At 36.4% G+C, this 15,147-nt stretch overlaps 1 protein-coding gene across 1 annotated transcript in view; it reads right to left on the bottom strand.

The window, feature by feature from the left end:
• The window catches only part of ADAM10 (ADAM metallopeptidase domain 10), a 128,273-nt gene that overhangs the window by 5,120 nt on the left and 108,006 nt on the right, over positions 1-15,147 (bottom strand). The window contains exons 11-14 of the mRNA XM_055320071.1: positions 14,116-14,266; positions 13,127-13,310; positions 12,104-12,212; positions 11,295-11,515 (exon numbers count right to left, since the gene is read on the bottom strand). Of these exons, the coding sequence (XP_055176046.1) occupies positions 11,295-11,515; positions 12,104-12,212; positions 13,127-13,310; positions 14,116-14,266 (665 nt within the window). The remainder of the gene's footprint in view (positions 1-11,294; positions 11,516-12,103; positions 12,213-13,126; positions 13,311-14,115; positions 14,267-15,147) is intronic.

The following is a 15,147-nucleotide window of genomic DNA, read 5'->3' as shown; positions in this document are numbered from 1 at the left end:
AATCATATTAAACAAATCAATTAGCTAAACAAAAAAAAAAAAACTTCAAAAATTACTGGTAAGATTTTATAGAAAAATTACTGTTTCTATTCTTAAATTCTATTTTGCAATTCAAAATATTTAAATTTTAAGATAGTAATATAAAACAAAGTATTTTTGTATTTTGTATGATGTTTACTATACCTTTTATTAAAAGGTTATTTTATAAGCTTTACATTGGCTTAACACCAACTCATATAATACATATGTAGTTATTGCTACTTATTACCCAAGAACTCCCATTAAAGATTTTCTATGATAAGGAGTCTTATAACAACAGCCTACTATTTCTATCCTGCTTTCTTTATCAGCAATGACAAAATAATTAAAGTAATAAAAACAAAAATAAAAATACATGTTGTGGAAAATACCCCAAGCCATTTTTTCATGTGTGCATAAAGCCTTTCACATACATATATGCATATATATTTTTTAATATTTTATTTACTTGAGAGAGAAAGAGATAGAGGGAATGGGGGGGAACAGAGGGAGAGAAAGAATCAGGCTCACCACTGAGCAGGGACTTACCCCCCACCCCCCACCCACCCCATGTGGGGCTCAATCCCAGGACACCAAGATCATGAACTGAGCCAAAGGCAGAAGCTTAACTGACTGAGCACCCCAATATATTTTTAAGTTTTATTTAAACTTTATTAAAATTCTGTTTTATTTTAAAAGAATCTCAAACTTATAGAAAAGTTGCTAATACAAAGGACTTTGTAAAATCTGGAATTATCTGAGAGTAAATTGCTAGCATGATGCCCTATTATATACCTAAACATTTTAGCATATAGTTTCTACAACATAAGGGGTTTTCCAAATAACCACAACACAATCATCCAAATCAGTAAATTAGCACTGATAAATTACTACCATTTAATCCTCAGACCCCAATCACGTTTTACCATTTGTCACAATACCATCCAATCAGAATTACGTGGCGCATTTAGCTGCTGTGTTTCTCTAGTCTCCTACAATCTGGAAAAGTTCCACAGTCCTTTTCAGTTTATATAACCCTAACCGTTTTGAAGATTATAGGCCAGTTACTTAGTACTGGAATGTCCCTCAATTTGGGTTTCTTGGATGTCCCTATGAGTAGATTTGGTCATATTTAGTAAGATCACAGAAGTGATGCTGTATTGTTCTCATTGCATCCTATCAGGAGACACATTTTTTTTTTTTATCTCATTACTTATGGCTAACTTGATCACTTGGTTAAGGTGTTATCTGCCTAACTTCACCACAAAGATACTCTTTTTTATAGTCAATGAGTACTTTGTAGGGACATAACTTGGAGCTATAGAGATATCACGTTCTTCATCAAACTTTCAATTTAGTCATTTCATTCATTATTATTCCCTCATTTGCTCACTTTGGCACAATATGTTATTATTCCCTCATGGTTTCCTATTTTACTCAACAGGTTATAATCTGTTACTATCATACTGTGTCTTTTGAACATGTCCCTATCAGTCTTTGAACACTTAACTTTCTGACACAATTAATTCTAGCTATATCTTATCCTTTCCCTGTCCCAACCCTGGAATCAGCCATTTCTCCAAGGAGCCTTGGTTCCCTTTACAACTGCCCCTCCTATGTAGATACCCTCCTTATAACTCTTGTACTCTGATATCCCCAAGCCAGTTCCCCCTCCAGCAAGGTGTCCTTCTTACCTTGCTTGGGCTTTAATATCTCATATTGGTCTTCTTCCCCATTCCATACCCTCCCTACTCTGCTCAGGCTCTAACACTCTGCTCCGTGTCATGACAGCTCCCCACACCTAGCATGGATGCCTACCTTCCTTGCCTTCATCTAATGGCTTTAGGAATTTACTGTTCAGAAAGGGAGAAGGTAAGATATAACGCAATTCAGCCTTATTGCTGAAGATTAGATTTTTCAAAAGAAGCTAACAAATCTCAATTTTTATGTGAAATCTATTTTTAAATGCTGGCACCTCACTCAAAATTTCTAAAAACAATATACAGACAATACAAGACATGTTTACAGAGCTGGATCTTGCTTGGAAACCACAAGTTTATAATCTACTTTTCAAGGCCACTTTTTGTATCCTACTGAGATTGCCAGAGAATCTTCTAAAATTTTCTTTTGTTTTCAACAGAAAATAATTTCCAGAGCATCACTCTCCCTAGGATTCTTTAGGATATTTCCTTTCCCTTGTGACATAAATTTTCCATAGTCTATATGTACAGCCTCTGTCCTGTCCCTATCATCCAGAGCTTTTTAAATATGGCACCTAATGAAGTAGAACCTTTTTCTCCCTCCACTGTCTGCATTTCTGACACTCTGACCCAATAAAATACATAAAGAACTGAAATCACCAGTCTGTACTAATACAAGTGTTCTTCCTGCACTATACCAGTGGTTCTCCTTGGCTGCACATTAGAATCACCTAGAAAGCTTTTAAAACTCAAGATACTCAAACCAAATCCCAGCACCAAAGAGATGGGACTATGATATCAATAATTTTCTTAAAGCTGCCCAGACTATTCCATTATGCAGCTAAGACAGAATCACTGGTCTCAAACTTTTTTTATTAAGGGCCAAACAACAAATATTTTAGGCTTGTCTCTGTCAAACTACTCATTTCTGCCATTCTAGAACAAAGGCCACCACACGTAACACGCAAATAAGTGTGGCTGTATTTTTTTTTTTCCCAAAAACACCATTTATAAAAACCAAGAGCAGACTGGATTTGACCCATGGGCCGTCGTCTGTCAACCTGTTCTATACCCACATACAGCATATTGGTTTGGAATCTCTACCTAAATGGATAGCATCCAACACTAACTCTTCAGTTCTAAATCTCTATCCTACCTGCCTGAGAATTTTCAGAGAAACTGAGTATATATGAGAGGCTGTAGAAAGAGAGAGTGCTATGCCTGGGAAAAGGTGCTCAAATCATCAGCACTCACATGCTAAAGGGATAGCTCCTATCACTGAGTTAGATCTAAGAATTATCTAACATGCTTATTAAAACACAGATTCTCAGGCCACAACTCTACAAATTCCAATTCAGTTTTTCTGATGGAGGGCCCAAGAAACTGCATCTTAATAAGCACACCAATGATGCAGATGAGTGCCTCTTACTCAGTGTAGACATGCTGGCACTGTGGTATGCAACCATTCTGAGGAATAGAGGAAATTTGGCATTCCCAGCCCTTATCCATCCAGTGCCAGTAGAGCCCTTCAGTTACTTTGACAATTACTATACATTCCCAAATTCCCTCTGGGGAAAAAGTATAACGTCCCATGTGATCCAATCCATAAGCACAAAGGATCAATGGTTTTCCTACTACTTTCAGGCTGATGGCTAGCTACAGGACCTGTATGTCTATTCATTCCTCTAACACATTTCCTTCCTTCCAGTCTTCCCTGTTCAAAATCAATTTCACATGGTCACCAGTGTTACAACTACTAAAATATGGAACTGACTATGTCATTCCTCTATGTAAAATCCTTCTTCAAAAGCTTCCCACCAAGGATCTCTAAAACCATTAAACAGGAGAGAAAAAAAACAAATCTTAAGCACAATAAAGTACCACAAAGTATAGATATGATTCCACATATATGACTGTAGAAAACAGAAGTATATTATATTCCACTTTAGAATATCTATATCTATATCTATCTATCTATCTATCTATCTATCTATCTATCTATCTATCTATCTATCTATCATCGGTGCCTGGGTGGCTCAGTCAGTTGAGTGACCAACTGTTGGTTTCAGCCCAGGTCATGATCTCAGGGTTGTGAGATTGAGCCCTATGTTGGGCTCTGTACTAGGTGCAAAGCCTGCTAAAGATTCTTTCTCTCCTCCCCTCTCTCTCTGCCCTTCCCCACGCTTTCTCTCAAAAAAAAAAAAAAAAAATTCTTGAAATGGTATTGTTTCTGAAGAATACACAAAAAAATCATCTTGAGAAGACTGAAAAGGTGGCTTATTTTTCAAAGCATTACTTTGTCCAGAAAAAAAAAAGCATTACTTTGTCAATTAAGAAAAAAGGATAATCACACTTTCAAAAGGAAAAATGTAAAAACAAGACATTTTTTATTTAAAAAAATTCATACTTATGTGACTTCTTAGGTGCTCCCTATTCATAAAACATCCATCTGACCCTCTACTGTCCTTAAGAATTTAGTTTTGGCATCACCTCCTTCAAAAGATATTCCCTAATTAGGCCTTCCTTATTTTCTATGAAAACACCAGGCAGAAATGAAACTTCTGTGTTCTTGTCTTCTCTAATCCAAACTGGACTATGAGCTCCCTGAATTTATATCCTATAAACTCAGTATCTATCCCACAAAAAAAATACCTATTGGGACTAGTTATTACAGGTAAATCACTATTCCAAATACCAACTTTCTTAGGCATTTCTAAATAGCTCATTTGTTTTTTCTAGATTACCCACACATAGAAATAATGTAACAAGGCTCTTACAGAGTAAAAAATGGTGATTTTGATATCTGATACTAGTTTTTTAGTACTAAAAAGTCTTAAATACAGATGCAAGTAGTATGACAGTAACAAAAGCAGGTAAAAGAGAAACCCTAGATTTAGTAATGGTTATAACCGTAGAAAACAAAAGTCAAAAGTTGAAGGTCCAGTTGAGATCAGTAGACATTTACTAAAATACGGTACCCAGGCCCTTAAGAACTTTCAGTCCCTTTTAGCAGTGTTCCTGGACTTCCTCCAAATATTACAGGTAACTACATATCTCAAAACCCCACAGCTTGAGATGTTTTAGTGACAATGACAGCAGCTCTTCAGAGTTTAGTGTGTGGGGAAATGAAACATCACAGTGGTGAGAAGACAGCAAGAAAAACTAAACAAAACAATGGTGTACTTGAGATTATAGTAAATATGGCCACCTTTGGAGAAGGGTATTTTTTAATGCTCCCTTTAAAAGAAAATTATCATAGAATTGGTTAAATGTGAAATTGCTTTTCTCTTTTATACATGCTATAAAATCGGAGGAAAGAATACCAAACCAGGCTAATAAATGAAAAATACGTGTTTCATCTTTAAGAAAAGATCACAATTTGTCCACTTGCTAGAATCTGAAAGGAGAGCCATCATTTACTCAACAAACACTTAATGAGTATAAATTATGCACCAACCCTTGCCTTTATAGATACAAGGGTGTTAAGTGAAACTTCAGAGACCAAGAAAAGATAACCAAAAGGTTAAAATACAGCCTTGCACTAAATCAAGCCTAAGAAAATAATCTACATAGGAAACAGATGTTATTCAACACAGTCATTTACATAGCTGACTCTTGATTTTGGCTCAGGTCATGATCTTGGGGTTCTGAGATCGAGCCCCGAGGCAAGCCCCACACTCAGCGCACAGTCTGCTTCTTTCCCTCTCTCTCCCTCTACCTCCTCTCCTCTTGTGAGTACGCACATGCATGCACATTCTCCTTCTAAAATAAATAAATAAAATCTTTAAAAAAAATCTACAGAAAAACTCAACCATATAATTATTTCAGTGAATGTTTCAGCGTCTGACAACTCACTCTCAGCAAATGCACTCAACTTCCTCTGGCTCACAGAGTCTTCTTGGACCCACCACTCCTGTGGTGATCCTGGTTTTGCTGTCCCGTGGAGGCGAAAGCTTTGCTTCTATCCTTCAGAATATAATGTTGTCTAGACTTTGACTCAATGTTCTTCCAACCCACAACACCCCCATGGGTCACCCCTCACAGCAATCTGCCAAGCAGAAAGCAACTGGCCACTAATCTCTTAATTACTGTAAGCACAGTCCCAGCCAGCAGGATAAAATACCACTGAGAGAAACCTGATGATATTACAGCTTCAAAGTTAAGATAATATGCACAATTTTTATTCTTTTCCATATAAATTATTACATTTAAGAAATCTGCTTCATTCATCTAGCAAATATATACTGAATCCTTACCATATGCTAAGCCCTGTAACAATACTGCAGTTTTGTTGCTCAAGTTTCACAAGTGACAGCTATGTGGCCTATTCTACTAGGCTATGAAGAAGATCCACACCCCCCAACCTCCATTTTAGCCTCTGAGAATGACAGAATAGAAAATCTGTCAGAAGCCTTTGAACAAGGAGTCCTTACACTGCAGAGACTAAAATAATGGTTCCCAAACTTAAGCATGCACCATCGCAGTACTACTGACGTGGTGGCTCCAAGTGAGGCCCGAGAATTTGCATTTCTATTAAGTTCCCAGACAATGCTGCTGCTGCTGGTCAGGGGACTACACTTTGAGATCCAATGCTCTAGAATAGGCATTGGCAAACATTTCCTCTAAAAAGTCAGATAAGTATTTTAGATTTGGGGAGCCACACAGTCTTTGTTGCAACTACTCTAAGTACAAAAGCAGCCACAAAAAATATATAAATGAATGGGTGTGGTCGTGTTCCCATAAACCATTATTTATGGACAATGAAATCTGAATTTCATAATTTGCAGTGGAGCATTATTTCAATTTTTTTTCCAACTACTTAAAAAATGTGAAGCCATTCTTAGCCTATGAGCCATACAAAAACAGGCAGTGGGTTAGATCTGGCTCTTTTTTTTTTTTTTTTTTTTTTTTTTTAAATTTTTTTTTTTTATTTATTTATGATAGTTACAGAGAGAGAGAGAGAGGCAGAGACACAGGCAGAGGGAGAAGCAGGCCCCATGCACCGGGAGCCCGACGTGGGATTCGATCCCGGGTCTCCAGGATCGCGCCCTGGGCCAAAGGCAGGCGCTAAACCGCTGCGCCACCCAGGGATCCCAGATCTGGCTCTTAAGTCATAGTTTGCTGACTCCCTGGTTCTAGATGAATGGTTGGTTCTCAGTCCTGGCACCTCACCAGAAAGAGCTAAAGAGCTTTTAAAAGACCCAGATACTTAAGCCCTGAGATTCTGAATTAATTAGTCTAAACCCTAATTAATGAACAACTAGGAATAAGAATTACTGATCTTAACCAATGTTCCCCCAAGTAACTTCTAAGGATATTTAGGGTTTAATAAGCCTTTCATGAATAAAGGTTTCTGGGGTCAGGTAAGCTTGGAAATGAAATCTAAGCTTAAAAAAAAATCTAAATGACTTTTTTTTTTTTTTACTACAGGACTTTATCAATATTCTCATAAGTATCTAAAAGGGGACTATAGTATGCAATGTTTCCCAGATTCATTTGTCTACAAAACCTATGGTTCTAGCGTTTCATGAAGAACTCAGGAAACAATAGCTTCAATCTTTCATAAAAAATAAGAGATACTTAATACTTGGGTTCATAAAGTTACAACAAAATAGGAGAGAAGAAATTCATTTAAAAGTGAGAGATACAATTGATTCTTATCAAAATAATAAAAAACTCCTGATAAATCTAAATAAATTAAGAAGAAAAGAGCCACAAAATAATAGGAAATTATTTTTAAAAAGATAGAGAGGGGAACCTGTATGGCTTAGTCAAATAAGTGTCTGACTCTTGATTTTGGCTCAGGTCATGATCTCAGGGTCATGAGATTGAGCCTGATATCAGGCTCAGTGCTAGGCATGGAGACTGCTTGAGATTCTCTCTCTCCCTCTGCCCCTCCCCCCACCCATGCTCTGTATCTTTCTTGAATATATATAAATCTTAAAAAGATGAAGAAATACAGGGGATCCTTGGGTGGCGCAGCGGTTTGGTGCCTGCCTTTGGCCCAGGGCGTGATCCTGGAGACCCGGGATCGAATCCCACGTCGGGCTCCCGGTGCATGGAGCCTGCTTCTCCCTCTGCCTATGTCTCTGCCTCTCTCTCTTTCTCTCTCTGTGACTATCATAAATAAATAAAAATTAAAAAAAAAAAGATGGAGAAATACAATGATAAATTTGAAAAAAATTAAAGTCAAAGATGGTTTTCTACATCAAACCTAATACAAAACATGTAGAAAATATGAACACATTAATAACTATGGAAGAAAGTGAAAAAGAATTACCAATGCCCTCAACCCCATTTTTTAATAAAGGAGATAAGGGAAAAAAAAAAAAGGAGATAAGGATGGAGGGTCTCAACAGATTTCTCGGGGAGTGCTCTAAAACTTTTGAAGGACTAGATGACTCCTTGATAAATCCAAAGGCTGTTTATCATTAACTCCTTACCAAACACATTGCAAGCACTCAGCAAATATACCAAACTATTTTTTTTAAAACACATTCAAATTATTACCAAAAACAATCTTTCCCAGAAAAAAAGGTAAGTTTTCTCACATCATTTCCATGATAGCAGCAGCAGTCAGTACCTCATACCCTGAAAAGTATGAAATTGTTCAGGTTCTTCTCACTCTATGCTGAGGAGAAAAGGTGCCAGAGTATGCTACAGAAAGGAGACAAAGCCACTGGCCCCAATGGAAAGGAAAGTCAGTGAAACTAATCATCCTCCCTTTCACAGCTTCTTACACCATGGCATCCTAGTAACCTAGCTTATTACTAACTAGAAGGACACTTTCCTAACATGATGAAAGACCAAAGCATGAAGTATTCATGAACAAAATAAACTCTGCTATGCAAGTGAACTCTGCACAGGGCACTAATGAGACAAATAGCTTCTAAGAAACTGGATTTTTGTTATCTTACTGTTTGGCCTGGGAATGCCCACAAATGCAGCAATAGCCTTGTGATACTCTCCAAGCATTATGAACCACACTATCTGAAACAGTGGCATGGGAATGTCAAGAGTGATATAAAATGAAAGAATTCTACACTCACTCAAGGCAAACTTGCATAAACCTAAAAGTGCATATACCTATAAGTGCCTGATTAATCAAGTTTCAAAACACAAGACTTCATGTTGTTAATTCATTGTAAGAAGCATTTCACTAAATCCTCAAATCTAAATATGAAAAAAGATTTTATTTTTTTAAAGATTTTATTTATTTGTCAGAGGAAGAGAAAGCACAAGCAGGGGGAGCAGCAGGCAGAGGGAGAGGGAGTAGCAGGCTCCTCACTGACCAAGGAGCCTGATGTGGGGCTTGATCGCAGGGCCAAAGGCAGACACTTAATGAACTGAGCCACCCGGGCACTCCTGAAAAAAGGTTTTAAAAATACTTTTAGGGGCATCCGGGTAGCTTAGTCAGTTAAGCATCAGACTCTTGATCTCAGCTCAAGTCTTGACCTCAGGGTCATGATGAGTTCAAGCCCTGTGTTGGGATATATGCTGGGCATGCTGGGCATGGAGCACACTTTAAAAACAAAACAAAACAAAACAAAACTGGGATTAAAAAATCATTTCCATTAAATATTTTTAAATAGTAATGAATGAGCTTTTGATATGCTAAATAAAAGGAGTCAAAATTAGAGATAATGGAAAAAAGCAAAAAAAATACTATTTTTAGATATGGTTCACTATCTAGAAAACCTAAAATATCTGGCACAACATATACTCAACAGAATATAACTCTTGAGATCTCCATTACCAGATTACTTTTTTAAATATACTGTCCTCTATAGTTGACAAGTATACCAGATCTCAACTTACTCTTATTAGAGATAATTGGGGGGAAGGGGGGAGAATTGGACTGAATTGAAAAGAGGGAAGTACAGGGCCAAGAAAGGTAAGCTACTTGAAGTCACAGAACTGACAAATGCCAGAGGACGATATGAATCCTTGCATAATTCCCAAGCCTATATACTCTTTCCATTTAACAACGTGCCAAAGGCACCTTTAGCTTAATGGATATTTTTTTAAATAGCACAGGAGTACGAAAATGAGTAACATATGTTTTAAGGAGATCTAAGTCAACTGACCCCTTTTTTGGTTTAAAACCTAGGTCTCCTAGGGGTACCTGGCAGGCTCAGTAGGTAGAGCATGCAACTCTTGATTCAGGGTCGTGAATTCAAGCCCCATGTTGGACACAGAGCTTAATTAAAAAAAAAAAATTTTTTTTTAAGTATTCTCTAAAAATAAATACATCCCAGGCCTCCTAAATCTAGGTTTGATGATCCTTCTACCTCACAATCATTGTGTGTCTAAAAATCATATATTCTAACATGCAAAGTATTATTCTTCCTATGTATAATAAATCCCATTTTTAAAAGATGGACTGATTGACAGACTGATTTGAGAGAGAGAGAGAGCGCGTGTATGAGCACATACAGGGGCAGGAAGGGGGACCAAATGGAGCGGGAGAAGAAGAGAAGCAAACTTGCTGCTGAGCACAGAGTCTACTTGGGGTTCCATCTCACAACTCCGAGATCATGACCTGAGCTAAATTCAAGAATCAGAGGCTCAACCAACTAAGCCACCCAGGTGCCCCAATAAATGCCATTTTAATACTGGAGATAATTCCAAAGTTTTTATTATAAATGTTATTACAAGAGTACCAAAAAGATGACAACCCGCAGATGACTTTTTTTGTGCTTTCAAGGCATCCTCAGTCCTGAACACATACAAAAAATGTAAGAAACAGTTTGGGAATGGGGGAAGGGAGGAGGAACCGAGTTCTAAGTCAATTTCCAAAGCAAACTCATTCAATTCAGATATAGCACATGCTCAAATATATCACTTGCAAATTTCCTACTGATATTTTAATGTAATCACTTAGAAACATGAATATTTAAGTGAATTCAGATAGTCATTCTCAGCAATCTTTTAAGAAAATTTCAGGTAATTCAACATCTGTACAGCTTAGAGAAATGTGAGCTTAAAAATAATATAGTTCAGTGGATTTATGCCAGAAGAACATCCATAATCATTAACAAATCTGCAAAAGGCTCTGTATCAGATCTTAACTGTTCAACATTTCCGATCACTGACAAGATAAAGACCAAGAAATTATATTGAAACAGCAGAAAAAATCTTCAGAAAATCACCAATTTCCTTTTCATATCTCCTGTTCAGCAAAGTAGAAACTGCAGGTAGCTGTCATATTGAGGCAAGGGAGAAATATAAAAAGCAAGCAAGGCTTTCTGGAAACAACTTAAGGAAAATGCCCTAATAATATGGACCAAAGAAAAAAGGAACCCATTGAGGAGAAGAACAGGGGAGCAGAGTAAAACAGAAGGCTCCCATCATCTACCAACTAATCTATGAGCAATACACATGCAGAGATTCTGATCACTTTAAAAGAAAATAATACGCAGGGATAGCTGAACTTTAAAAATCATTGTTCCAAAAAACTCTAGGATAAATAAGAAAGAAGTGATTTTCTTATAACATTGGTGAATGCTGGCCAAGTAAAATTACAATAAAACCATGTTAAGATAAGGTTTCTTTATAAATAAAAACCGTACTTACCACAATCCATTCAGCAATGTTTTCATAGAGCTCTGGACTAAAAATTGCTTTTTTAAGCCTAGCTAGAGGACCATCAGCATCTACTAATCTACACCGCATGAAAACATCACAGTAGCCTCTAAAATCATTGCAAGGAGATCCAGGTTGCAAGGTGATGGTTCGACCAACGAAGTGCATATTCCACCGGGAAGACCCTGTACTGGCACAAGTTGATGGATCCACTGGAAAAGAAGTGCCAAATATAAGTTGAAGATCAGATTTCCTACCAAGTTAGCTGGGGAGAGAGGGAGGAAAGGAAAAAACTGCCTAAAATTATTACCATGACATGTTATACAGACTTTCATTGGTTAGGCTAGATAACACCACTGGTAATTTGCCTGAAGCATACAATATAAACAAATAGCCAGTAACTCTTGACTTAGTTCCTACAATGGCTTTAAAACTAACAGTGTTTATATTAATTATTGCCATAAAGTTGGCAGGTTTTTGTCTAGCTTATCATTTTTAAAACACTGTAGGGACCATAATACTAGAAATACAATGCTAAGCCACATTTAAAATTATCCAGAGAGGATTGGTATAGGCAGAAATTATCTGTCCAAACTGTATATCAAGGTTTAATGCTTAAAATTTAGGGAAAAAAAGGGTGCCTGGCTGGCTCAGTCAGCAGACCATGCAACTCTTGATCTCAGGGTTGTGAGTTCAAGACCCACATTGGGTACAGAGATTACTAAAAAAAACTTTTAAAAAATTTAGGAGAAAATTAGGTTTTAAAATAGATTTCATATTTTGTATTTTAAAAGCCTTACTCTTCTTCATACAGCAGACATGGCATAATTCCTTATCATCTTTGCCATCTGAACTGGCACAAGTACACTCCTCCAAGCCATATTTCTCACAGATAGAACCTGCACATTGCTGAAAGGAAAATAAAAAACCAGTTATTTAATCCCTATACAGTCAAACATATTGCTCAGAGTAACAGATATACACCTTTGATGCTGAACAATTAGGTAGAAATACAAATGGGAAAAAAAAAGCATAGATTAGTTTCAGAAATGGATCATATAAACAAACCTGAAAAAGAGTTAAGTGTAAATAAGGTAGCAAATCTTTAAAGAAACGTCAATTTAAAAAAATCTAAACAAACAAACAAAAAAACCCAGAAAGATTAGATGTGCATCAATTTTACACTGGTTATTATGACTCCTTTATGAGAGGAGAAAAATGAAATCTTCCTCATGTAAAGGAAAGCAAATATTTAGGCAAGAAAGCTTTAAAGGCTTCACATTCAGATAAAATGACCAGAAAAGTTCTTTCATGTAGGCTGTTAAAATACTAATTTATAAAACTCAAAAGCAGTACAAAGTCATATGCCTAGCTGTACAATTATTTTTCTCTAGAGACTATCAAACACATGCAGTGGAGGGGATCCCTGGCTGGCTCAGCAGTTTAGCACCTGCCTTCAGCCTAGGGCGTGATCCTGGAGTCCCGGGATCAAGTCCCACATCAGGCTCTCTGCATGGAGCCTGCTTCTCCCTCTGCTTTTGTCTCTGCTTCTCTCCCTCTGTCTCTCATGAATAAATAAATAAAATCTTTAAAAAAGAAACAAAAACACATGCAGTGGAAAGACAAAAGTCACTAACTTAATCAAATGCCACTAGGCACTTATGCCACATGATACATTCATGGCTTTATGGGGAAACAAGCAGGGATATTATTGAAACAGGAACCAGGATCAATTACTATAACTTTGCAGCTTTAGGTAACAATTATTCTGAACAAGTAGGTTTTATAAAACTAAATAAAAAGCATATCAATCAAATGCTTACCCCATTAATGCACACTTGTGTATGCCGATTACAGTCTGTAAAGTTTGGTTTAGGATCAGAGGCTGGGCAGAGAGCTGTGATGCCATTACAGATTCCTTCTTTTGCACAGTCTGAATCATCCCGACACTTCTCAGTTTTTGATTTGAATGCACACTGTGCTGTACAACAGGGACCTTGACTTGGGCTAGAATAAACATTAAAGCAATTAAAGAAAATCACTAGCATATTTCCTATATACATAGATATGGTCCTGATTTTTAAATCATAAATCTCATCTTTTAAATATGAGTATAAAACTGGTATAAAACTTCAAATTCTGGACTAAGAGGCTACTAAATTTCATATTCCATAAATGGAAAAAAAGTGACCATCTTGTTTTTATAATCAAGGCATACTATATTCAATATTCTTATTCTACTTGAGTGAAAGGCTATAATAGAAAATGGATTTAATATGAGGTGAATTATCAGTGTGTTTCATAGTTATATCATACATTAGTCAATTCATCAGTTTTTTTCACATTTATAAATGTGCTAAAATCAAACTAGGATACACAGACCATTTAAAAAGTACTGCACAAACAATATTCTATTGCTTATTATCTACCATTACTAAAGTAATTTTGATAAGTGAAATAATTATATGACACTAAGTTATAAGAGTCTATGAAATCAGTATTACCTAAATATTTAAATTTAAGATCCTAAATATATAGATGACAATCACATTTTTATGTTAGGAACTAAATAGTGTATATTTTATTGAGCATCTTTGCCTCTCTTTTTCTTTTAACACCTACAATTACAAGTAGCTCAATCTGCCAACCATAATGCATTCATCAATGCTATGCCAGAAAAATAAACAAGACAATAGCAAATAAAGACGAAGTTTCAAAACCATATGCATCTCATAATGTCAGTTTTAAATTGGTCATAACTGTCTTCGGGTGACCAGTGGCAGCATGAGCACTACTGGAATGGGCAGCGTACCTGCACTGCTTCCCAGGCTTCAGCTTGCATTTTTTCCCCTCTGGTTGGTTTGCATCATAGCAGCACTCATCTTTACACTGGTCACTATAGCCACAATCACATTCTTCACCTTGCTCTACCATCCCATTTCCACAAATAGGTTGGCCAGATTCTAAGGAAAATCAATAAAACAAAGTAAGCACTGTTTGCACACATTAATTTGACTTAAAATCCACAAACTTTAGAGCCTCATAACAAAGGAAGAAAGGATTATTTGATGAATACAATAAGGAGAACAAACTAGGAATCTCAAAATTAGAACGCCTAAATTCAATTCTAACAGTGGTTCAGCCACTAACTAGCAATGTGGCCTTGGGCAAGTTACTTGCCTTTTTGGGGGCCTCAGTTTCATAATCTGTACAGTAAAGAGTTTTGCCATTATAGTCCCCTCTAAAGTCCCTTCTGGAAGTGGTAACATTCTATTTAGGCCATGCCACATTGAATTTTATTTACATTACATAAATATGAATCAAGGCAGTGTTTCATCAGCCAGAAAAAAAAATAAATCTTTGTGTTAACAGAAAATTTCAAAAATTTCAAACATACATAGAAGTAGTAAAAGAATAAGTATAATGGAACTCCCATGGACCAATCACTTAGCTTTAACAATATGCTATAAACAATAGCTATAACAATTGCTATAAACAATATGCTATAAACAATTCCACTTAACCTGTTCATTTGTTCTTGTAAATACTCCAGGATGAATCTAAGAGATACAAGTTTTTTCTTTTTTAAATCTAACCATAATAGCATTATCAAATCTAACAAAATTAACAATATGCCTAATAGCATCTAAAAGCCAATCCATGTTGAATTTCCTCAACTGTCTTTTTACAACTGGTTTATTTGAACCAAGTTTCGCACAAGGATCCTCAACCCATGGTTTGCTTTTAGTCGATATGTCTTAAGTTCTTTTAATATGTAACATCCTCCCACCCCCAACTATTTTTACACTATTTGTTACAGAAATTGGGTCATTTTGTCAACAGA

Source organism: Nyctereutes procyonoides, unplaced genomic scaffold (genome assembly GCF_905146905.1).
Source record: "Nyctereutes procyonoides isolate TBG_1078 unplaced genomic scaffold, NYPRO_anot_genome, whole genome shotgun sequence".
Taxonomy (NCBI): domain Eukaryota; kingdom Metazoa; phylum Chordata; class Mammalia; order Carnivora; family Canidae; genus Nyctereutes; species Nyctereutes procyonoides.
This window is presented reverse-complemented; position numbering and strand designations above follow the sequence as displayed.